This window comes from Felis catus, chromosome C1, assembly GCF_018350175.1.
Source record: "Felis catus isolate Fca126 chromosome C1, F.catus_Fca126_mat1.0, whole genome shotgun sequence".
In the NCBI taxonomy this organism is placed as follows: domain Eukaryota; kingdom Metazoa; phylum Chordata; class Mammalia; order Carnivora; family Felidae; genus Felis; species Felis catus.
In genome coordinates, this window is record NC_058375.1 from 188,018,729 (window position 1) to 188,043,639 (window position 24,911).

A 24,911-nucleotide genomic window follows, 5' to 3' on the forward strand; every position below is an offset into this window, starting at 1 on the left:
TCTGCTCTACTGGGCATAGAAAAGGCACTCAATAAATATTTCTTGAATGACTGAATGAGGCAGGAGAGATAGTCCAGGGCCAGGCAAGAAGGGTCTTAGAAGCTTTTTAAGTGGGTTGGCCTTCATGCTGAGGGCAAGGGCCTTTGAATGTTTTAAGCAGAGTGGTATGGTCCACTTTGCATCTTGGAAAGATCAACCAGGTTGCAGTATGGAGCATGGCTGGAAAGCGACATCAGATCAAACTTTGTAGTGTTCTGAATCATGACATCATTTTCATGTTGTGGTAACAGGAGAGAGAGCATGGCCCGAGACATTGGAGAGGCCCTAGGCCCCTGTATTAGCCCATTCTTCCTTCCTTGTTGCTAGATTCGTCCAAATCACTCCTCCTAACACATCAAATACATTTTAAGGTTGCAAATAAACTGAAGTATTGCTGTAACTTTATCTGCAAGGTAGATTTGATAACCATTTGTGGAAGCTATATGGAGTCTGGGGCACATGGTAATTACCAGCTGCATAGCTTTGGGCTATTTACGTTAAATAACTCTCAGAGCCTGCAGTTCCTCATCTGTGAAATGGGAATACCAAGAACTGCCTCACAGGGTTGTTATGAGGATTCAATAAAATGATTACAATCCTGAAACACAGGAAGGTCCTTTTTTCCACTTTCCTATTACACTGACCCCAGGTATGAATTAATAACCAGTCTTGGATTATCCTCTATATATATATGGGTCCCCTGTGTCTTCAATGATAAAAATAGGTGTTATGACTAGTGTTCCAACGATGAAAAATTACTTTCTATAAATATTTGGGGATTTAGACTAGCTCTTGTCGCACTGTATATCATTCCTATGAAAGTTGGGCTTTCTGCTTCTCTTCACAGGGAGCCCAGCAGTCCTTGGAGGCAGCAGCTCAGAAGAGAGGAGAGCCTCAAAGTTGTATAAATAAAGGGCTGATATGTTCAAACAGAAAAGAATTTTACACGCGCAAGCTGCACATCGACATGACGCCGTTCCTGAAGGTGATCTCACACTGAGAAGACGAGGAGTTTTATAGACACATACACAGGCATCCCAGTTAATACATTTCTGCATGGTACAAAAACAGCTTCAGAAGTCCCTCAGAGTTCCTGCTTTATCAGAAAGGACAGAAAATAGGCAGTTTGTAGCAGATGAAGGAAGAACAAATTAGGACGGTAATCACAGCCAGCCATCGGGGACAAATCAGTTGGGTGTCTGGTTTGGGTGGTGGGGGACAAAAAAAAGAGACGAGAAAGGATAACCTTGAACTACCTCATAAAACAAACAAATATAATTCATTTTATCTTGACAGTAGCTAAAATAATTGTTACTGTTTTATCACTGTAACTGAGTAGAGCTGGTATTCTGACTAGAGAAGACTTATTTTTGGTAACTATTTACAAGTCAACTGCATATCCTCTTTGGATGTCTGACCTTATTGTCTGTTCTCTGAGAGTTCATTATTCTCCTAAGCTCAGTTTCATATCTAGTTAAGGGTACTGAGAGTTGCTATGGTGGGGATGTCATTTGTCCACCTTTGCAATACTCTGTCCTGCCCCAGCATCTAACACAGTGCCTGGCACATGGAAGGTGCTCCCTAAATGCTCCATAAATTGACTGCCTTCTTATCCAACAGCCCTTTGGGCTTAGGGTTCTCTTCTTACCCATTCTTTGCCCCCCTCGGAGCTAAATGGACCAGAAATAAATGATCAGGGAGTAAAAGAAACTAATCAGGAACAAAGCAAGACTCCATAAATTGACTGCCTTCTTATCCAACAGCCCTCTGAGCTTAGGGTTCTCTTCTTACCCATTGTTTGCCCCCCTCAGAGCTAAATGGACTGGAAATAAATGATCAGGGAGTAAAAGAAACTGATCAGGAACAAAGCAAGCCTTGGCTTAGAAGGATCTCAGATCCTTTATACTACCCTAGAGAACAATATCCCAGGCCCTTGATAGTGATGAGGAAAGACAGAAACAGAGGAGAGGAAACCAAATATATGTAGGTTCGTGATGGTGGCACTATTCAATGCTATAGACTGTCAGAGACTTCAGGGGTCATGAGGGTCACCCTCATAACCTCAGCTAATCCAGAGTTCTCAGGTTACATCTTCTCTGGGCTACTCCAATCCCAGCCAGAACTGACAATGTGGGGCTTTGATGAAGAGTGATGTATTTGCCCCAAATCTGTCTCACTCTGTGGCTGGGCTCTGCTTTCCTCTGTTTCCTCTTAGATAGGCTCTTTCCCCATGTAACAAGAGGACTATTGACTTCTCTTTCTAGATCATTCTGGAACTGAATCTTATTGACCCAAGTTGGGTCACATGCCCATGCCCAAATGAATCACTGTGGCCAGGAAATTGGAATACACTAACTGACTCAGCTTGAGGCTACAGGGACTAAAAGTGGGGAGAGGAAGAATGTTTCAAAAAAGAAAACAGGGTCCTTATAACCAGAATAAGAAAGAATGATTCTGGGCAGGAAAAAAAATGCTACAAGTATTCAAAACAATGACTTTGATTCATTTCTTATTATATTAGTTTCTAGGGCCACCAAACAAAGTACCACAGACTGGGTAGCTTAAACAATAGAATTTATTTTCTCACAGTTCTGGAAGCCAGAAGTCTGAGATCTAGGTGTTGGCAAGATTGGTTTCTTCTGAGACCTTCCTCCTTGGTTTGTAGATGGTCATCTTTTCCCTGTGTCTTCACATAGCCCTCCTTCTGTGTGTGTGTCTGTGTCCTAATCACCTCTTCCTCTGAGGACACCAGTAATATTGGATTAGAGCCCACCCTAATGATGAATGCATCTCATTTTATGTTTTAAAAAAATTTTTAATGTTTATTTATTTTTAAGAGAGAGAGACAGAGTGTGAGCAGGGGAGGGGCAGAGAAAGAGGGAGACACAGAATCCAAAGCAGTCTTCAGGCTCTGAGCTGTCAGCACGGAGCCAAACGTGGGGCTCGAACCCACAAACCATGAGATCATGACCTGAGCCAAAGTCAGATGCTTAACCTACTGAGCCACCCAGGCATCCCTGTTTTTAAAGACCGTATCTCCAAATGCATTCACAGTCTGAGGTACTGATGATGGTGGACTTCAATATACAAATGTTGGAGGAACACAATAGAGCCCAAAACACCTACACTAATGAAACTATTCTTTTTTTCCTTAGCATCAGTTTAGTTCTCCCTTTAAGGCCTAAAGAATTCTGGTTGGTACTTTCCAGGATGAGGTATCATCAGTATCATCACTATTCATTCCATCTATAGTGAGCATCTACTGCTACTCTGTGCCTGACCCTTTCTGGGCATTTGGAATACATCAGCAAACAAAACAGACCGAGATCCTTGTCCTGCCCCAGGCAACACGTATAGTATGTTCAAAGGTGATAATTACTATGGAAATGAGATAAGTATATTTAGGGAACATCTGGTAACTGCAGAATTCAGAGTATAGAATTTATAATAATTGTTTTGCGTATTTAATGTCCACAGTGCTTTTGTGGTACACTTTTTGTTCAGTAATGTTGGTACCATGTTACTGAGGGAAGGGGATGATCATCCCTAAGGTCCACTTTCTGGTCCACCCTTTTTAAGACTAACAGAAATTGTAACTCAGTCTGCTTCTACAGGGGACTTACAGGGACACACTAGGCTTTCTGACTCCCAAACTGTCCTTGCCCAAAAGAGCACACCCTTTCTTGCAAATGTTCAGTGTTAAAACTCTCCTTAGGTAGACTTTTTATTTGACATGGTAGCTCCTAGATTCTTAGGGGTTGCCTTCTAGAAAAGGACAAATCTCAGGGCTTGTATAGAAAAGGATGGTGAATTCAAACAGAAAGTTCTGTCCTCAGTATCTTGAGCTTTATAGAAACCAATTCATTCTACACATGTCATTTGTGTATTTCCTGTCAATCCACACAACATTTCATTCATTTTTCCTGGTGCCTATAGGAAGCATTGCACATTTCAGGGGATAAGGGTGGGAGATAAAAATATCGAGGCTGAAAAGGGAAATGGAAAGAGATGCAAATAATCATAATTGCTAACATTACTGAGCACTTTCTCTGTGCCAGACTCTGTTCTAAGTTTTACATGCAAGAACTCATTTAATTCACAAAACGAATCTAGGAAATAAGTAACATTATCCCATTTTACAGGTAAGAAAACTAAGCCATTGAGAGGTTAAGTAACTTCCCAAATGTCATACAGTTGGTAAATGACAGGAACAAGATAAAGACAGCCCATCTCCAGAGCCCATGTTTTCAACCATCTGCCACAAAGCCTCACTGAAGACGCCAAATGAGTGACAGTCATTTCTGTGACTGTGCTTCCTTTTTAGTAAAATGGAAATCATAATACTGGGACCTCCATACCCATCTCTCAATGGTGAGGCAAGGGTCACATGAAACAATAATTTTGAAAGAATGTTCACACCTACAAGAGATTCAACTCATAAAGGAGAAATGAACAAACATTCCTTGACTCCTGCTTAGGACCAGGGCCCTCACATATTGGAAATTTATTTAATTTTCCTACCCCTTTCCTGGTGAGTGTATAGATTCCAGCTGTACAGATGAGGAAATTGGGGACTGGTAAAATGAGACAATGATCAGTGACATGGCTGCCAGCAGAGAGAACTGGGATTCAAAGCCATAAAACCCACAATACGTGATGTTGATGAGGTCTATCTACTACATTCCTATGAAAATTTAATTATACATCTTTGTTCTGGCTTCAGAACCTAGGAGAAGAACATAGATTTAATAATATATTTTAATCTTAACACAAGATACCTTATGATTTTCATAAATTGGTTTTCTTTATTAAAGAAAATGTGTGGGGTCTTTTTTTAAATTTTTTTCTTTATTTAAAAAAAAAATTTTTTTAACGTCTATTTATTTTTGAGACAGAGAGAGACAGAGCATGAACGGGGAGGGTCAGAGAGAGGGAGACACAGAATCTGAAACAGGCTCCAGGCTCTGAGCTGTCAGCACAGAGCCCGACGCGGGGCTCAAACTCACGGACCGCGAGATCATGACCTGAGCCGAAGTCGGCCGCTCAACCGACTGAGCCACCCAGGCACCCCTAAATTTTTTTCTTTAAATGTTTATTAGTTTATGAGAGAAAGAGACAGAGCATGAGTGGGGGAGGAGCAGAGAGAGAGAGAGACATAGAATCCAAAGCAGGCTCCGGGCCCTGAACTGTCAGCACAGAGCCTGACATTGGCCTCAAACCCACAAGACGAGATCGAGATCGTAACCTGAGCTGAAGTTAGACATTTAACTAACTGAGGCACCCAGGCGCCCCCATGTGGGATCTTTTAATGCATAAGAAAAGTTGTACTACTGCCTTGAAGTTAAAACTCTTAAAGGAGATACTGATTTTCTTCCATTATTAAGGAGGTCATTTAGATGTATGTATTGTGGTATGTTACACAGACTTTCTAAACGTATTTTCCTAAACAGGCCTTTTAAGAACTCTGTATGTATTTATTATTACTCCATTTCAAAGGTGGAGTGAGTGAGTTTCAGTGATAGGTCATGCGGCTGGCTCCTGGCCCACAGGAGCCCCACATCTGACTCCAGCATCCCATGCTCCTCCAGTCCCCTGGCAGCTCCTCATGAAAGCCTGCTGTGAGCCTAGAAGTACCATGCTCAGATGGGGTGCTGTGCATGAGGGTAGTGGGCAAGACCAGAGGAAGATTCTCCAAGGAGAGATGAGAACTTCAGGTCACCTGGCCGAGCCCCTGTCAGTTGAAGCAATTGAGGCTCAGGGTTTAAGTAACTTGCATGATCTGTAAGGCATGATGTGTAGGAGTCAGGGCTTCCAGGGCAGGCAGTCCGACTCCAGAACCTGCACCCCAGCCACTCAGGCAGCTGTGTCTCATGTCTGGTTTCAGTGTTGCAGTTTGTGTTTACAAAGTGTTTGTTACTATCCCCACCCACCCACAGCCCTATAATACCATACTGCTGCCAGTGCTCTTTCTAAATACAGCTCAGTCATATCACTGGTTTGCTTGAAATTCCTTACCATGTCCCCATTGGCCTTCTGGTTAGATCCTGGCATCAAAGATGTATTTCTTTCATAAATAGAAAAATATAACAAACCAATTTTTTTTAACTCCATGTTGTAACCGGCAAAACCTGGCCCCTGTCTAATTCACACTGTCCGTGCACTGCAGCCACCCCAAACTGCCCCCTGACCAGCACATGCCTCTTCCTCTGCCAGGAACTGCCCTACCTCCCTTTCTCTGCAAGACTTAGCACCATGTCCCCTGGTAAACAAACATTCCCCAGACTAATTTAGCTTCACCTTCTGAGGTCCTGCAGAAACCTGTCATAATCTGTCACAACATTTATCACACAGCATTGCAATGCTGAGGTTTTATGTCATTTCTCCACAAGCCAGCAAGCTGCTTGCGAATAGATCTTTCATCCTGGTGCCCCCAATGCCTAGCACATGACCTGGCACACAACAGACACTCAATAAATGTTCATGGGCTGAAGGAACAGATGAAGAGCAAATGACTTGGCCAGAATAACTGAGCTAGGATTGAATTTTCAGTCCTTCAGCTTCTTTGGCACACTCACCAAGTGTCATTACACTTGTTTCAATGTTTCAATCATTCAGTTTAGTCATTGCACTTGTAACTCATATTAAAAATGACAGATTGTGGGGTGCCTGGGTGGCTCAGTCTGGGAAGCATCCAACTCTTCCAGATGAGGTCACGATCTCACAGCTCCTGAAATGGAGCCCCGCGTCCAGCTTTACGCTCAGTGCGAAGCCTGCTTGGGATTCTCTCTTTCCCTCTCTCTCTACCACTACCCCCCACCCCACCCTGTGCTGTCTCTCTCTCTCTCTCAAAATAAATAAACTTAAAAAAAAAATGACAGGGGCACCTGGGTGTGTCAGTCGATTGGGTGTTTGACTTCAGCTCAGGTCATGATCTATGTCATGGTTCATGAGCCCCACATCAGGCTGGCTGCTGTCAGCACAGAACCCACTTCAGATCTTCTGTCCCCATTGCTCTCTGCCCCTCCCCCGCTCACACGGGCATGCGCACGCGCTCTCTCTTTCTCTCTCTCTCAAAAATGAATAAACGTTTAGGGAAAAAATGACAGGTTGCATTTTGTTTAGTTTTAGGTGTTGTGTGTGTGTGTGTATTTAAGTGGGCTTCACACCCAGCATAGGGGCTCAAATTCATGAGCCTGAGATCAAGTACCGGGTTGGGATCAAGAGTTGGTGCTTAACTAACTGAGCCACCCAGGCACCCCTGTAAAGAGATTATTTTTAACAGTTGTGTAGTATCCCATTGTATGAATTACCATAATGTATTTGACTAGTCCTCAATTGGTAGGACTTTTAGGTGGTTTCAGTCTGTTGCAGTGAATAACCTTAGGTATAAGTCATTTCTCATGTGTGTTCATATATTTAAAACATGACAGGTTTTTTTTTTTATAGTTTTCTAAGCAACAGACAGAATTTCAAATTAAGACTACTTCTTGGGGCACCTGGGTGGCTATCGGTTAAGCGTACGACTTCGGCTCAGGTCATGATCTCACAGTGTGTGAGTTCAAGCCCCGCATCGGGCTTTGTGCTGACAGCTCAGAGCCTGGAGCCTGCTTCAGAAAAAAAAAATTTTTTAATAAAAAAAATAAAAAAGACTATTTCTTTTTCTAATAGGGATGTGCCAGAAGGTTCTTTCAAAGTCCCTGACTCTCTCTGCCTCCATCTCCCCATCTGTAAAATGAGAAGAATATTTCTTGCCCCTGAAGGCTCATAGCTACATATGAAGACTGAAGGTTTATTCTTCTTGCCTTTGAAATTCTTCCAAAGGAGCAAGCTTGTTTCTCCCTTTTAATCCAGTTTCCTGTTAGATTAATAGGGCATGTCTTTCCGTTTATCTTTTTTCTACTCTTATAACTTAGCAGTTTACCATGACTGAGGTGGGTTTTCCTGCTGTAATTTTTCAAAAACCTTTCCATTTATTTAGGGATGATTTTTTTTTTCTTTACCGCACCAAGACCAAATCCTGTTTGTCTCCAAAATGAGAAATAACAAAAGAAAGAAAATTACTTTGCTCACTTTAGCAGCACATATACTAAAATTGGAGCAATACAGAGAAGATTAGTGTGGCCCCTGCATGAGGATGCTATGCACATTCCTGAGCATTCAATATTTTCTTGTATACCTGAAACTAATATAACACTATGTTGACTAACTGGAATTAAAATAAAAACTTAAGGGGAGCCTGGCTGGCTCAGTTGGAAGAGCATGAGACTCTTGATCTCAGAGTCGTGAGTTTGAGCCCCATGTTGAGTATAGAAATTACGAAAAAAATAAACTTAAAAAAAATTTTTTAGAAACTTATAATAAAAGCAAAAAAGGAAGGAAGGAAGGAAGGAAGAGAAAGAAAGAAAATCACTTACCTGCTCTAGCTCTTTTATGTCAGAATCTCATTGGCTACAAACGGTAAGCTAACAAGTGAAAAATACACAGGGTAAAAAGCTATAGGGTGAGAAGAGAATGTCAAACAAATTAGATTAATTGTCTCTTTCCAGGGCAGCTTGGGTATTTGATAATTAAGTGGAAAAACTGATTGTCACTAAAGGTAGAGGAACTTTAGTCCTAGGAGAAACTTCCAGGGCTCTCTATATCCAATTCCTTCTTTGTAGCTGAAGTGAAGCTAGGGACTCAGCAGAGATCCACGTGACAGAGACCAAGAGCTGACTTCATCAGACACATGTGGCTTTACTTAAGTCTTTGACTCTACCTGTCACATCACTTTGGCTACCAACGAGTTTCTCTTCTAATCTCTAGAGGAGATCAGTGACTCTCAATCCTGGCTACATGTTGGAATCACCCAAGAAACTTTAAAAATGCCCTAGCTCCAGGGGCGCCTGGGTGGCTCAGTCAGTTGAGTGTCCCGACTTCAGCTCAGGTCATCATCTCACAGTTCATGGGGTCAAGCCCTGTGCCAGGCTCTGTGCTGACAGCTCAGAGCCTGGAGCCTGCTTCAGATGCTGTGTCTCCCTCTCTCTCTGCCCCTTCCCTGCTCATGTTCTGTCTCTCTCTGTCTCTCAAAAATAGATGTTTAAAAAAAAAATTTTAAATACCTTAGTTCCAGAAAGTCTGATTTTATTGTTTGGGGGTAAATATTAGATATCATACCTTTTAAGTAATTCTAACTCATAGCCAGGGTTGCGAACCACTATTATGGAAATTTCTAGATGGTGGATTGCAAGCAATTTGTATGACTGAGAGAAAGAAGGAAGAGGGGATTCAATGTGATAAGAAACCTAATCCGTGGCAACCTTGGAAACTCCACAAAAGGCCAATCTGACCCTTTTGCTTCCTTGCCTTACACCTTCAGTACTTTCCATTTGTTCGAGATAAGACCAAAGCCCTTAATCTGCCTTCAAGTCCTTGGGAGTCTGATTCAACCCACCCTTCCTATTCTTTCTGCCTCTGCTCTCATCACGTCAGTCATCCATCAAGTCCCTGGAGGTACCTTGCTTCCTTCTCCAGTTGGTCTGTGCCTGTGGCATTCTTCTCCCCACCCCCTCCCCCCAGTTAACGCCAGGCATGGAACACTGTACATGTGGATGGGACAAGCCTCCCACAAGAGAAATACAACTAAAACCCCCATAATGCTCAACAGTGCAGCTAAGCCCACCTGGCTCTTTAGGGCTATTCACACCGGTACTAGACTTCTTGGACACTGAAGTTAAAATAAGTTGACAAAGAAGGAGAAGAACTGGATTTCCAAAGGGCATAGACAATAGGAGTGTTTGCCTTTATTTTGTCTTATGTACTTTTTTTTATTGTGTATTAACCTAATAGGAAAATGGAGATGAAATGGACTATCATGAAGAACCAGGAGGACCCCTCAGAGAAAATCATCAAGACACCCAAGGTAGAGACAGCCAGGTTGGGTTTTAAATCTTATCACAACAATCATCTGATGAGGTTTGCATTGGTTCAAAGATGTTAATGGGGAATGACCCTTCCTTTTCCTCTCAGCCTGGAAGTCAGAAAACAGACCAATGTGCTGAGTTCAGACTCTGATTGTTCTTACTCAATGCATCACAAACCAACTGATGACGATAACATGCTTTTATATTTTTGGACTTACTGAAAGGTTTCTTTCCTGCCAGAGGCCACAGATTGATGGAAGAGAGTGGAGACTCTGGGGTATCACAAAAAGGTCACATAGGCACTTCCACTTTTCTGTTCCTCCTGCCCACAGGGGCGTTGGATATGCAGGTGCCGGAGCTGAGGCTCCCTGGCTAGAGGGTTAATATTCCAACGATGGTGGGGGGCAGTATCTTTAGAGACACAGACCCTGCTGCCCACCGCCCTGGGTGGTCAGGCTGTTTGAGTGTGGCTTCCTCCAAAAATGATGCTGCATTTAATAATGATGATTCTAGGAAACATTGGGCCCAGAACTGGGCTTTTTGGCATAGTTCATATTCCCAGACCCTGAGCTAGACTCTAATCTCTTCCCTGGGGGTACCTGTGCATGCTGTGTGATACTGCAGTTGGGTAGGCCCAGGTACCAGAATTGTTCTTTATCCTCACTGCATCTTGCAGGAATGGAAATAGATAGGTGAGAGACACTTGTGTTCTCAAGGAGTGGATGCAGTGCCAGCCAGAAAGAATTGCTTATTGTTTGCTGTACAAAGTCATCCAGCAGAGAGAGCAAATAGGGGCCTGTGCTCTGCCCCCTAAGCCATGCACCTCAGGACTGGGGGTATCCATGCAGAAGGGGCTCCTTTCCCCCTTCTACCAGCCCTTCTACTGGGGTGCCTTTCTTGAATTCACATAAGGTGCTCTATATAGGCTAGCAACAGCAGCTCTGTTCAGCTGAGTGGAGAACGTGGGCTCTGCAGTTGGACTACTGCCTTAACCCCTCTGTGCCTCAGTGTCCTTAACTGAGGCTGAAAACAGTATCCCCTCCTAAGGTTGCATGAGGAATAAATGAAGAAATTCATATACAGTAACCCTTTAACGAATACTGTATTATTTTTTTTTAAGTTTATTTATTTATTTTGAGAGAGAGAAAGAGTCAGAAAGGGGCAGAGAGGAGGAGAGAGAGAGACTTCCAAGCAGACTCTGCACTGTCAGTAGAGAGCTCAATGTGGGGCTTGAGCTCACGAACCTGAGATCATGACCTAAGCTGAAATCAAGAGTCAACCACTTAACAACCGAGCCACCCAGGCACCCTAATACTGTATTATTTTTGACTTGGATATCATAATGATTAAATGTCTACCCTCTCAGGGTCACAGTTTTCCAACCTTGAAATGACACCATGACTCTTCCTATCTCCTCTAGACCCCATGAGATGAGGAGACCATGAGAGCTCACTAGAAATAAAAGTGCAAAGTCATGGATTTGGAATTTCACCTTAAATTTGATATTTTTCTGTTTACATATTTTACTGTTTCTTTCATTTGATATTCTAAACAAAAATAATTTTATACTCATTTAAAAAGATTTCACTGCTGGGTACGTGGGTGGCCCAGTTGGTTAAGTATCTGACTTCAGCTCAGGTCATGATCTTCAGCTCAGGTTCATGAGTTTGAGCCCTGCTTCGGGTGAGCAAGAGCCCTGCTTCAGGTGAGCCCTGCCTCACTCCCTCTCCCCCTCTCTCTCTTGCTGCTCCTGGCTCACTTGTGCCCTTTCCGTCTCAAAAATAGAATAATAAAATAAAAGATTTCACTGTTTCTACATATCAGACAATAAAATATTATGGTAGCCCAATCTCTGGGTTTGGTCAAGCTTTTAAGCAGAGTTCTTGCTAAAATAAGTCTCCTGCCCCCTCCATTTTCAAAGCTGAGTGACAGTAACCAGGGAAACAATGCTCCAGTCTTCAGACCTTCCATATCATAAGTCACATATGCAGAATGTGAACACTGACAAGGCTCCAAGTGCAATGGGGGTTTTAGGCAGTGCAGAACATGGCCAAATCTAAGCAATGACCACGTCAGTTGAAACAGTTTTCCTTTCTCATGACAGAGGAACAGGCTTCGGCTGAGTTCCACAAAGGTTATCCAGACAGTCTTTAATGCAGTGAAATATCACTGCAGAAAATTAAAGAAGGCATTTGCCTGTCCTGAATGATAAATGCTAATGTTTAAAAAAAGATTTCAAATCTTTGTAGGAAGAAAAGAGAACTTGCCAAGGAATTTTTTTTAACTATTTAAGGATCGATTTTCCGCATATAGGCCTTACATCTAATTGCCAAGATTTTATTCTCTACTACTCTAAATTAAGTAGTGATCTTCATGTTTAAATTATGAGCAGTGAGCCAGTGCCATATCTACCAAGAATACCTTGCATCTTACACTTGGTGAAATCACTGCATGCAAGTTTTCACCAGACAAATCAAAGTGGCAACCTCCAAATCAAATCGGGTTTGGAAAATTGCTCATGTTAAATACAAAACTTTCCTTTCCACCTCTTTTCCCCAACCCCTCAGTCCAAAAAAAGAATAAAATTTCAAGTCTTGTTTATTTCCTAGGCTAGTTGTTCTCAAACTTCAGTGTGCATCAGAACCCCCTGAAAGTCTGGTTAAAATAAATTTGGGGTCCTGCCCCTAGAGTTTCTAACTAGATCTGGGTTGAAGTCATCTGTAAAATGGAGGTGCCAATACTACTTACCTCATGAGGTGGCTGTGAGATAAAGGAGTTAATACACGTAATGTGCTTATGAGAGTGCCTAGCACAGAGAAAGTGCTCACTATGGGTTAGCTCTCAGTCTATTTCTTAAAAACCTTAATTTAGTAGCTGTAAGTCTTGTCTCCTTGTCAGGCGAGACTTGTTCTAAGTTGATAACATGATGATTACTTTCTAGGTCAATCTCAATGATGGGGGCTTGAACTTGGCAAGACTGGTTGAGTCCGTTGTGTAAGTCCTTCTTTTACTTAAGTCCACATGTGGACAGCAGACCCAGTCTGAACAAAGCAGCCTTACCAGCCTCTGCCTTCTGTGAAAGGCTATGTGCAATAGTGATGTAACCCCTTACAATGTGGCAGAATTTGAGATACTCTTAGAAAGAGTGAGAGATTTGAGGAGCCCTGCATGAGATACAAGGGGGTCCCTAATGAGTAGCCTGAAACAATGGGGGGAAAAGACAAAAGGCAGGTCTTACAGAAACCCTTAGAAACCAGTGAGCCATTTCTATTCTACTAGGGAAAAAGAGGCCCAGAGCATTATTGCTTTATTGAAGAGATGGGTATGCAGTACTTAGGATATTGATGCAACTGTTCTAACAAAGATCAAGATAAAGTGACTTCAAATAAGATGGAAGGTTTATTTCTCTCTCTCGGAAAAGCCCAAGCTGGCAGACAAGAGGTAGGACAGCCCTGCCCCAGGTTCCTTCTCTCTGCCATCCCCTTTGCCATTACCCTTTTCTACATCTTAAAGCTGGCTCAGCATCTCCTCATCCTGAGGACAGGAGAGAAAACATCAGTGATGGGCCCACAGCTGCCTTGTAGGAGCATAAATCCCATTGGTCCACTCAGCTGTAGGGAGGTTTGAAGGCCTTTCCTCGGGGACAGTTCCTGGCTCCAGGAATAAACAGCTCCAGAAGGAGCAGATATAATGACTGCCCAACTTGTGCAATGAACCGAGGAGTAGCCAGTGTTGCAAAAAATTTCCCTTAAAGCTGTGGGAAAAATAGATCAGAAGCGTGTGCCCAGAAGTTGAGACAGTGCCCCTGCCCCAGAATCTACAACCTGGAAAGTGGCACCCCTGTACAGGGCTGCCACCTGAGGTCAGTCAAGACCCCTTGCTCCCCGATTTGCTCTATATGAAGCCTACACAGTCACTGCACACTGCCAGTACTGGGTTCAGAATTATCTGCTAGTTCCTAGCAGCCTAGATGACCTCCACACTCTGTAACTGCTTTATCTTTCCTTCTGAAAAGTATTTCAAAGCCCTCCTCCATGTCGAGCAGTTGTACATCCTTAAGAATGTTTCTAGCTCAGGGCGCCTGGGTGGCTTAATCAGTTGAGTGTCGACTTCGGCTCAGGTCATGATCTCGTGGTTTGTGGGTTCAAGCCCCATGTCAGGCTCTGTGCTGACAGCTCAGAGCCGGGAGCCTGCTTCAGATTCTGTGTGTCCCTCTCTCTGTGCCTCTCCCCCACTTGTTCTCTCTCTCTCTCTCTCTCTCTCTCTCTCTCTCTCTCTCTCAAAAATAAATAAAATGTAAAAAAAAAAAAAAAAAAAGAATGTTTCTGGCTCACTCCACTTAACCCAAAATAGAAACCCCAGGGAAGTCCCCAAAATCCCAGAACACAGCTGTTGCCTCTTGATCCTGAAAATTCTCTTCACCTTCCAGGAAGTAAAATTTATTTCTAACTTGAGACCCAAATTCATCAAGACCAAAAAGCAGTTGAACCTACAGATAAAGACAATGTAAGAAAGGCAATTTATAGACCAATCTCACTTATGATCCAAGATGCAAGACTCCTAAATAAAATATAGCCAATCAAATCATTAAGCTTACGTTTAAATATGTAATATTTTATATAAATATACAAATATACATATAGTGTGTGTGTGTGTGTGTGTGTGTGTGTGTACATATACCATGACTGAATTTGGTTTATCCCAGGAATTCAAAGATGGTCTAACATGTGAGAGTCTGTTTATGTAATTCATGTCAAGAGGTTAAAGGAGAAAAACCTTAGGGTCATCCCAATAGATACAAAATGAAAAATAACTTTATGATATCCACCCATTCATAATTTAAAATTATCAAACTGGGAACAGAGGAAGACTTCCTGATTTTAATAAAGAGTGTCTATCAAAAATCTGAAGTACGCATCACACTTTAATGGTAGAACTTTAAAAGCATCCTCTTTAGAGGAAGAACTAGGATAAGGACGCCCTCTGTCATTGCTTCTATTTCAACATTGTAGTAGCACAATAGGGAAACCAAAAGAAAGGAAAAGGAAAAGGACAGAAAGGAGGAAATGACACTGTCATTATTCCCAGACAATAGCATTATATGGAAAATCCAAGGGCCTCTACAGACAAGCTATTAAAAGACAAAAAGTCAGCAAGATTACTAAATATAGATCAAAACATAAAAATCAATTGTGGAAAAAAGAAAGTGTCAAAACATAAATTACAATTTATAATGCAATTGTAAGATAATTGTTATTATGAAAACCCCCAAACATACACAAAAATCAGCATAGGAATTCCACATATCCATATCCTGGCCGATATTGTTCACCCACATCCCTAACTCCTTCCTCCCTCTCTTCCATATTATTTTGAAACAAATTTTCCAGCCTCATGTCATTTTATGTATGCACACTTGAGTATCTATCTCTAAAAAACAAGAAAAGACACTTTGGGGGCACTTGGGTAGCTCAGTCAGTTGAGCGTCTGACTCAATTTTGGCTCAGGTCATGATCTCATGGTTCATGAGTTAGAACTCCATGTGGGGCTCTGTGCTCACTGCTTGGAGCCTGCTTGGGATTTTCTCTCTCCCTCTCTCTCTGCTCCTCCTCTGCTCATACTCTCTTTCTCTCAAAATAAATAAATACCCTTTAAAAAAAAGACACTTTTGACATAACTGTAATACTACTATTGCACCTAAAAATTAGAACTATTCTTTAATATAATTGAATATTCAGTTTTTTTAATGCTGTAACTGTCTCCCAATTATTATAATTGTTTCAGAGTTTGTTTGTTTGTGATTGGTTGGTGTGGCCTTCAAGTCTCCTTTAATTTATTGGCTCCCTTTCATTTCTTTTCTTAACTCTCTTAGTCTATTTTTAGGAAATTGAGTCACTTGCCCTATAGAGTTTCCCACAATCCAGATTTTGCTGATTGCTTCCTCATGGTGTAGTTTTACGTGCTTCTCTGTCTTCTATACTCCCTGTAAGTTAGTACTTGGATCTAGAGATTGATCAGATCCAGGTTTGGTTTTTCCTTTTGGAAGACCATTTCATGGAGGGCATTGAGCTCTCCCATCAGGAGACATCGTGTCACCTCATGGTGCTCGTAGCTTCAGATCCATTCATTCATTACAAGCTGCAAAATAGTGATATTGAAATTCTATCATTCTTTTTCCACTTATTACTTGGAAAACTCCTACCAAAAAAACCCAAAACAACTTTTCCTCTTCTATTAGTTATCCACTGGTACAGTTTATACAGGAAGGTAGGATAAATGTAATTTTTAAATATATATCTGTATAGATAGAGGTACATATATCCTACAAACAAATGTAAAAAAAGATATGTGAGACTTTCTTGAAGAAATTACAAAATCTTGTTAAATTAAATAAAAATAGACTGAAATAAATATAACATTCTATATAATGTTGTATGTAATGTTTATCAACAGGAAGGTTGAAAATTCTCCCTAACTTAATCTGTAAATTCAATGCAGTTACAATTTTTTTTTTTAAATCCCCAATCAGGTTTTGGTGGAACATGATAAGTTGATCCCAAAATTCATAAAGGGGCCCAAAATAACCAATAGAATTTTGAAGAAAAACAAAGAGGCCAAATACTAAAATATCAAAAATATTAAATATCAAAAATCACTTTAAGGCCATATGATATTGGCTTAGGGACAGACAAAATAGAGAATGCAAAAATAAATGCACCCATATACGGAAACAACATATGGCAAAAGTGTAAAGAATGAGCTATTTCTCAGTATATAACTTTGAGATAAATGGTTATCCAATTTTTAAATCTTTATCTCACATTATCAGGTGTGTTTCTTGAAAAAGCAAAAAAAAATTTTTTTTAATATTTTCTTTTTAAGTTATCTCTATACCCAACTTGGAGCCTGAACTCACAACCCCAAGATCAAGAGTCTCATGCTCTTCTGACTTAACCATCCAGGCTTTTTTCTGAAAAAGCAAAAATTTTAAACTTTTTAGAAGAAATATAGAAGAATATCTTTATGAATTTGAGAAAGGAAAAAATTTCCTACCCCTGAATCAAAACATAAACCATAAAGAAAATTACTGACAAATCAGGTTATATTAAAATTTAAAGTTTTTGACAAGACAGCAAAAACAAAGTTAAAAGACAAATACAGGGGTGCCTGGCTGGCTTAATTGGCAGAGCAAGCAACTCTTGCTCTTGGGGTTGTAAGTTTGAGCCCCATGTTAGGTATAGAGATTATTTTTAAAAAATAATAAAATCTTTTGGGGCACCTGGGTGGCTCAGTCAGTTATGCGTCCAACTTCGGCTCAGGTCATGATCTCATGGTTCATGGGTTCAAGCCCCACATCAGGCTCTGTGCTAACAGCTCAGAGCCTGGAGCCTCCTTCAGATTCTGTGTCCCCCCCCTTTCTCTCTCTGCCCCACCCCTCTTGTGCTCTGTCTCTCTCTGTCTTTCAAAAATGAATAAACATTTAAAAATAACATAAAATAATAATAATAACTTTTAAAAATCTTTTAAAAAGAAAAAAAAAGAAATCACAGACTATAAGACAATATCTTATAGCGCATAAAACCAATAAAATATTGGTATCCAAAATGTGGCAAGAACCGCTACAAATAGAGAAGGAAAAGACCAACCCAATGAAAATGGCTGAGATATGAATAGGCAATTAACAGATGAGGAAGCCTAAATAAATGGTCATGTGTAGGGGCGCCTGGGTGGCGCAGTCGGTTAAGCGGCCGACTTCAGCCAGGTCACGATCTCGCGGTCCGTGAGTTCGAGCCCCGCATCAGGCTCTGGGCTGATGGCTCAGAGCCTGGAGCCTGTTTCCGATTCTGTGTCTCCCTCTCTCTCTGCCCCTCCCCCGTTCATGCTCTGTCTCTCTCTGTCCCAAAAATAAATAAACGTTGAAAAAAAAAATTAAAAAAAAAAATGGTCATGTGAAGAAGTCAACTTGCTGCTAATCAGGAAAATTGAAATTACAACAAAAAGAGATATCATTTCAGGTATATATCAGATTAACAAAAATTTAAAAGTCTGCAAACACCCATTTTTGATGAGGATACAGAGTTTTAGAAATTCAGAGCAATTTGGAAATATCCAATAAATTGAAGATACACATACCCTGCAACTCAACAATTTTATTCCCATGTATACCTCAGAGAAACTCTTTTATGTATGAAAAGTGACTCACTCAAGAAGGTTCACTACAGCATTGTAATCACAAAAAGTTGGAAATAATCAAAACAGCCATCGGCAACAAAATGGATAACTAAACTGTGGTATGTTTATACAATGGAATAGTGTCAATAACTTAAAATAAATGAATGGAAACTACATGTATCATCATGAATTAATCACTAAAATGTTAAGCAAAATAAGTTGTAAAATATATAATGATTTAATGTATAAAATAGTATATGTTGTTTTTTAAGTTTTATTTATTTTGAGAGAGAGAGAGCACAAGTGGGGTAGGGGCAGAGAGAGAGGGAGAGAGAGAATCTCAAGCAGGTTCCGAGCTGCCAGCACAGAACCTGATATGGGGCGCATACCCATGAAGCTGTGAGATCCTGACCTGAGCTGAAACCCAGAGTCAGACATTTAACTGACTGAGCTACCCAGGTGCCCCTGTTATTTATAAGTGTATTTATATGTGGCAAAGATATAAACATATGCCTGAGGACACTGTAGGAAAAGAAAAACTTTTCCTTGACCCTCTTAGGGTCTCCTGGCTGGGTCTAAAAAATTAAACTGACACAGATTTAAGAGGAGAAAAGCACACAAATTTATTTAATATAAATTTTATGTGACATAGGAGACTTCATAAGGAAATGGGGACCCAAAGAAATGGTTAAGCCTGAGTGTGTGTGTGTTTGTTTTGTTTTTTTAAAGATTTTTTTAATTTTTAAGTTATCTCCACACCCAACATGGGGCTTGAACTCACAACCCCAAGATCAAGAGTTGCATGTTCCACAGACTGAGCCAACAGGCACCCCAAGCCTGCATGTTTTTATACGAGGTTTGATGAAGAGTGGAAAGTTGTGGGATAATGTGATATTACTTAAAGGGAATGGGCTAAGGAAGGATAATAATTTGGGAGAAACTGAGCAAGGCCTGTTTGTTTGGATTCCTCTTGAAGTTTCTCCATCTTCAGAGATAAGGATGCCTCTTTCCTCTAGGTGGCACTTCTGGTGGGCACCTCTCAAATGAGGCTCTTAGAAGGGGGTGCTTCAGGGGGAGAAGGGGGTGGTGGCCAGAGAATCCTTCCTTCACCTGCCATTTTTCAAATTCCTTCAGCTTGAAATATTTAATATGTGAAGGTGCCATATTTGGAGTAGTGTGTTCAACGGACAAATACCAAATTTAAGAAAATGGTTACCACTGGGAGAGAGTGACAGAAATGAGATCAAATGTTATACAATGAAGTCTTGGACTGTATCTGAAATGTTTTATTTCTTTAGAAAAAAATGTGAATCAGATATGGCAAAATGTTAAGATTTCACAAAGCTAGGTGGTACTCATATATAGTATTTTTTCTATACTCTGCATTCTTAAAATATTTTACAGATTTTTTTAAAGCAGTTAAAAGTTGTAAATTATTATTCAAAGCACTGGCTTAGTTTATCCCAATATTTCCTAAATACCAGATTATTTTGTTGGGGAGTGAGGGGAGCTCATTTCTATGATCCACCTCCCAGAATTTTCAATTCTCATCAATACGGTGAAATTACACTAATGTAGAAACTCAGCTTTTGGTCAATACAAATGCGCCCTCTGCTGGTCCTGTAGTGCCCTGTCCCAGAGTTCAAAACAGCTATAATGAGCCATGAATGTCCAGTGAAACAGCTTTTACAGCCATGTTAGCCATGAAACTCCCACAGGATTTCTCTTATCACGAAGATACTTAAATCACCTCCAACTCTCTGTAACATTACATATGATCCAAAACAAAATAAATTCTAAGTAACCACCCCAATCAACCTTCCCAGCTTCCCCAACCACCCTGTACATTAACAATTTTGTCCCCACTGCTATTACTGGAGGTTGATGTGTGAGATGCTATCCTTAAAGTTTGGGAATGGCAGAAGAAAACCCAAGCTACAAAGGCGCTCTGGGCTGAGAAGGAGTGGGGGTGTCATGGACAACTTTGAATGCTGAAAAATGGATTAACTATCATATTAAGGAGATGATTGATGGTAGGATGACAGGTGAATTTTTTCTTTTCCAATCTTTCTTTAAAGTTATAACCCCTTTAAATAAAGAAAAATGAGGAAAAATAAATGAATTCATGCAGGAATCTACTGCTCAAAGAGAAATAGGGATTGAATATTAGAGTCTACCTTTTGAAAAGTTTTTATTTTTTGTTAATATCCATCTTCCCCAATAAAATTTAAGCTCCCTGAGACCAGGGGCAGGTAGGGGGGTGTCTGTCCAACTCCCCACTCTATTTCCAGCATCTAACACAGTTCCCAGCATGTGGTCAGTATTTAAAAAGCATGTGATAAATGAAGAAATAGATGACCATTTTTCTCAGAGTGTTAAATCAGTACAAATTTTGGGAGGAATGATTTGACAGTCAACATTGTACCTTAAAGACTGTATATCCTTTAATAATCATAGATGTGAACAAAGAGTAGGTCTTTTAATAATCAAAAACATTCCTTTCAATGAAATGTTATGCAAAGTTCTTTATAATTATAAAAACTTTGAAACAATCTGAATTTTACAAGTTACATGTCTGATTAAGGTATGGTACATCTGTACAATGAAATGCTATGCTGTCTATTATGATAATTTTTAAGAATATTTAATATATGGGAAATTCTAATAACATAAAAGTAAATTAAAATTATACATATATTTAATTCTATTAAAATGAGTGTATATGTAGATGGATTAATTTTTTTTAATGTTTATTTATTCTTGAGATAGAGAGAGACACAGAATGTGAGCAGGGGAGGGGCAGAGAGAGAGGGAGACAAAGAATCTGAAGCCAGCTCCAGGCTCCAAGCTGTCAGCACAGAGCCCAATGCGGAGCTCGAACCCACAAACCGTGAGATCACAACCTGAGCCAAAGTCAGCCGCCCAACTGACTGAGCCACCCAGGCACCCCAGATAGATAGATTATATATGCATGAAAGTATATACACCAAAACATTTGCATTAATTGTATGTGCGTAGAGTGATCATGGGTGAGGTGTTTTGGTTTTTGTTTGTTTTTACCAAGTGCCAACACTGTTTAGGCACTTTATTTGTATTAATATTTTTCTTAAGTTTTTTTTAAGCAGATTTATTGAGGGATAATTGATATATGATAAATTACACTTATTTAAATTTTATGATTAGATAAGTTTTTTAAAGTGTTAAATAATACTTTTTTTTTCCTGTAAAGATTTTAATGCAGTCAACTTTCCTTTTTCTTAGGCTTTAATGATGTGTAATTATTTGGTAGGGTATAAAATTATTCAGCCAATAGATTTTCTTTCATTGAAATACTAAACATTGCTATGATTTGGGGGTGGTTCCTAGTTTTATTGAGATATAATTGACAAATAGCATTGTATTAGTTTAAGGTGTACAACATGATTTATCTGTATGTTGCAAAATGATTACCACAGTAACTTCAATTAACATCCATCACCACACACAGTTACAATTGTTTTTTCTTATGATGAGAACTTTTAAGATCCACTAAGTAAGTTTTGATATATGTATATACCCATGAAACCATCATCATAGTCCAGATACAACATTCATCTTTCCCAAACGTTTCCTCATGCCTCCTCCAACTCCAGCCTCCCTTGTCCCCAGCCTCCCAGTGTCCCCCATTGATATGCTTTCTGTCACTATAGATTAGTTTGCATTTTTAGAATTTTCTATAAATGAAGTCATACTATATATACCCTTTTTTGGGTCTGGTTTCTTTCATTCCATGTAATTCTTTTGAGATTCATCCATAGTGCTGAGTGTATTAATGCTTCATTTCTACTTACTGCTAAGTAATATTGCTTTGTATGTGTACACCAGTTTGCTTATCCATTCACCTGTTGATGAACATTTGGGCTGTTTCAAGTTTTTGACTATTACCAATAAAGCTGCTATGAACATTTGTGTACAAGTCCTTATATGGACATATGCTTTCATTCCTCTTTTAAGTTTGCTTATTTATTTAAGGAACCTCTACACCAATCATGGGGCTCAAACTCACAACCCTGAGATCAAGAGTCACATACTCTTCCAACTGAGCCAGCCAGGTGCCCCTCATTCCTCATGAGTAGGATACCCAGGAGTGTAATGGTTGGATGATATGATATATATAACATTTAATTTTTTAAGAAACTGGCAAACTAGGGTACCTTGGTGGCTCAGTAGGCTAAGTGCCCAACTCCTGATTTTTGGCTCAGGTTATGATCTCATGGCTCGTGGGATTGAGCCCCATGTCGGGCTCTGTGCTGGCAGTACAGAACCTGCTTGGGATTCTCTCTCTCCCTCTAACTCTTTACTCCTCCCCCAGTCACTCTCTCTTTCAAAATAAATAAATAAACATTAAAAAGAAAAAAGAAACTGCCAAACTACTTTCCTAAGTCACTGTTCCATCTTACATTCCAACTAGCAGTAAATGAGAGTTCTAGTTCCTTTGCCTCTTTGTCAATACTAAGTATAGTCAATCATTTTAGTCATTCTAATAATTATGTGTTGACTGTGAGTTATTTTTTCTTCCTTGTGCTTCTGTTTTTCAAATTTTCTGCAATGAAATATATCTTTCATAATAAAAAATATTGTTTAAAGTGAAATAAAAGGTAGCCTAGTCCAATATGAAGTCTTAGTCTGAGGACTCTTCTCATTTTAAAGGAGTTACCCAGGGGCCCCTAGGTGGCTCAGTCGATTGAGTGTCTGACTCTTGATTTAGGCTCAGGTCATGATCCCAGGGTCATGAGCTTGAGCCCAGCGTCAAGCTCCATGCTGAGCATGGAGCCTGCTTGGGATTCTCTCTCTCTCTCTCTCTCTCTCTCTCTCTCTCTCTCTCTCGCCCCCCCACCTCAAAATAAAAAATAAAGAGCTACCCAGTTTGGTCTTGAGAGAGTCCAGCAAAGAGTGATAGCTGTGTAGCCTGAGTAAGCCTTCCTTATAGGGTAACATTTGTTTTTCATTTTTTATTTTAATTAAAATTTTTAAAATTGAGAGAAAATAGATATGTAGCATTATATTAGTTTCAGGTATACAACATAATAATTTGATATTTGTATACATCACAAAGTGATCACCACAATAAGTCTAGTTATCAACAGTCATCATACAGTTACAAAAAAATTTTTTCCTTGTGATGAGAACTTTTAAGATTTACTCTTTGCAACTTTCAAATGTGCTAAATATTATTGACTATAGTCACCATGCCTTACATTATATCCCCATGACTTATTTATATTGTATATCTAAGGTTTTTTTAAGTTTGTTTATTTTGAGAGAAAGAGAGACAGAGATAGAGAGAGAGCAAGCAGGGGAAGGCAGAGAGAGAGGGAATGAGAGAGAATCCCTAATAGGCTCTACACTGTCAACACGTAGAGCTCAACGCAGGGCTTGAACCCATGAACCATATCATGACCTGAGCCAAAATCTGGAGTCCTGATGCTCAAATGACTGAGCCACCCAAGCGCCCCTATATATAGAAGTTTTTACTGCTTGATCCCCTTCACCTATTTCTCTCAGTTCCCAACCCTCTTCCCTGCTGGCAACCACAAATCTGTTCCCTGTATCTATGAGTTTTGTTTTGTTTGTTCGTTTAGTTTTTTTTTTTAGATTCCACATATAAATGAAATCAGGCAGTATCTGTTTTTCTCTGACTTATTTCATTTAGCATAATACCCTCAAGGCCCATCCGTGTAGTTGCAAATGGTAGGATTTCCTTCTTTTTTACGGCTTTTTTGTATATATACCACATCTTCTTTATCCATTCATCCATCAATGGACACTTAGGTCATTTCCATATTTGGCTATTGTAAATAAGGCTGCAATGAATGTAGGGCATATATCTTTTTGAATTAGTGTTTTCATTTTCTTTGGATAAATACTCAGAAGTTAAGTTGTATGTAGTTGAAGAAGCTACATACTGTTTCCCATAGAAGCTGCACTAATTTACATTCCTACCAACAGAGCACAAGGGTTCCTCTTTCCCCACATCCTTGTCAGTACTTATTTCTTGCCTTTTTGATACTAACCATTCTAACAGGTAGGAGGTGATATCTCACTGAATAGCATTTCCCTCATAATTAGTGATGTTGAACATCTTTTCATGTGCCTGTTAGCCATCTGTATGTCTTCTTTGGAAAATGTCTGTTTAGATTATCTGCCTATTTTTTAATTGGATTGTTTGGTTTTTTTGCTATTGAGTTGTAATGTTTGGGGTTTTTTAAACAATTTCATTTTCAATGTTATAATCACACTAGGATTTTAAGAAAAAATTTAAACACATATAAACTTCCTAATCTATTATTTTCTTTTTGTTTTCTCTTCCAGCCCTTATTCATTTACATACATATTTTATAGAGTTCTACCACAATATTCTATATTTTACATTTTTACTTTTTTATGTCATGTTTTCCATATTGCTTATCTTTTAAACCATAATTTTAAATGTCAAATTAATGCATCATAAATTGCTTCCCCAATCTCCCATTGTTGGGGAGATTTTTCATTATTAATAACAAAGTTATAAAAACTTTGTACAAAAAGCTTGTCCTTTTGAATTATTTCTTCATGATAAATATCCAGGAGTAAGATTCCTGATCAAAGACTAGAACATTTTTCTGGTTCTTGGTACACACTGTCGTAGCACTTTCCCAAAGGGTCTACTAATTTTAATGTCACTTGCTTTGTGCCAGCACTGGTTTGTGCAGGATTTGCTACTTTTCTAGGCATAACATACTTTATTGTGCTAATTTGCATGTCATTGACTACTAACCA

General features: G+C 39.7%; 1 protein-coding gene and 1 non-coding gene across 7 annotated transcripts in view; both read left to right on the top strand.

The window, feature by feature from the left end:
- The window catches only part of KIAA2012 (uncharacterized protein KIAA2012 homolog), a 109,867-nt gene that overhangs the window by 70,483 nt on the left and 14,473 nt on the right, over positions 1-24,911 (top strand). For all 6 annotated transcript variants that reach the window (XM_045034287.1, XM_045034289.1, XM_045034288.1 and 3 more), the window contains 2 exons: positions 887-1,024; positions 9,868-9,940. In XM_045034287.1, the coding sequence (XP_044890222.1) occupies positions 887-1,024; positions 9,868-9,940 (211 nt within the window). The remainder of the gene's footprint in view (positions 1-886; positions 1,025-9,867; positions 9,941-24,911) is intronic.
- On the top strand, positions 8,102-8,208 carry LOC111562065. The gene has a single exon (XR_002745124.1). It is a non-coding gene; the product is annotated as a U6 spliceosomal RNA (small nuclear RNA).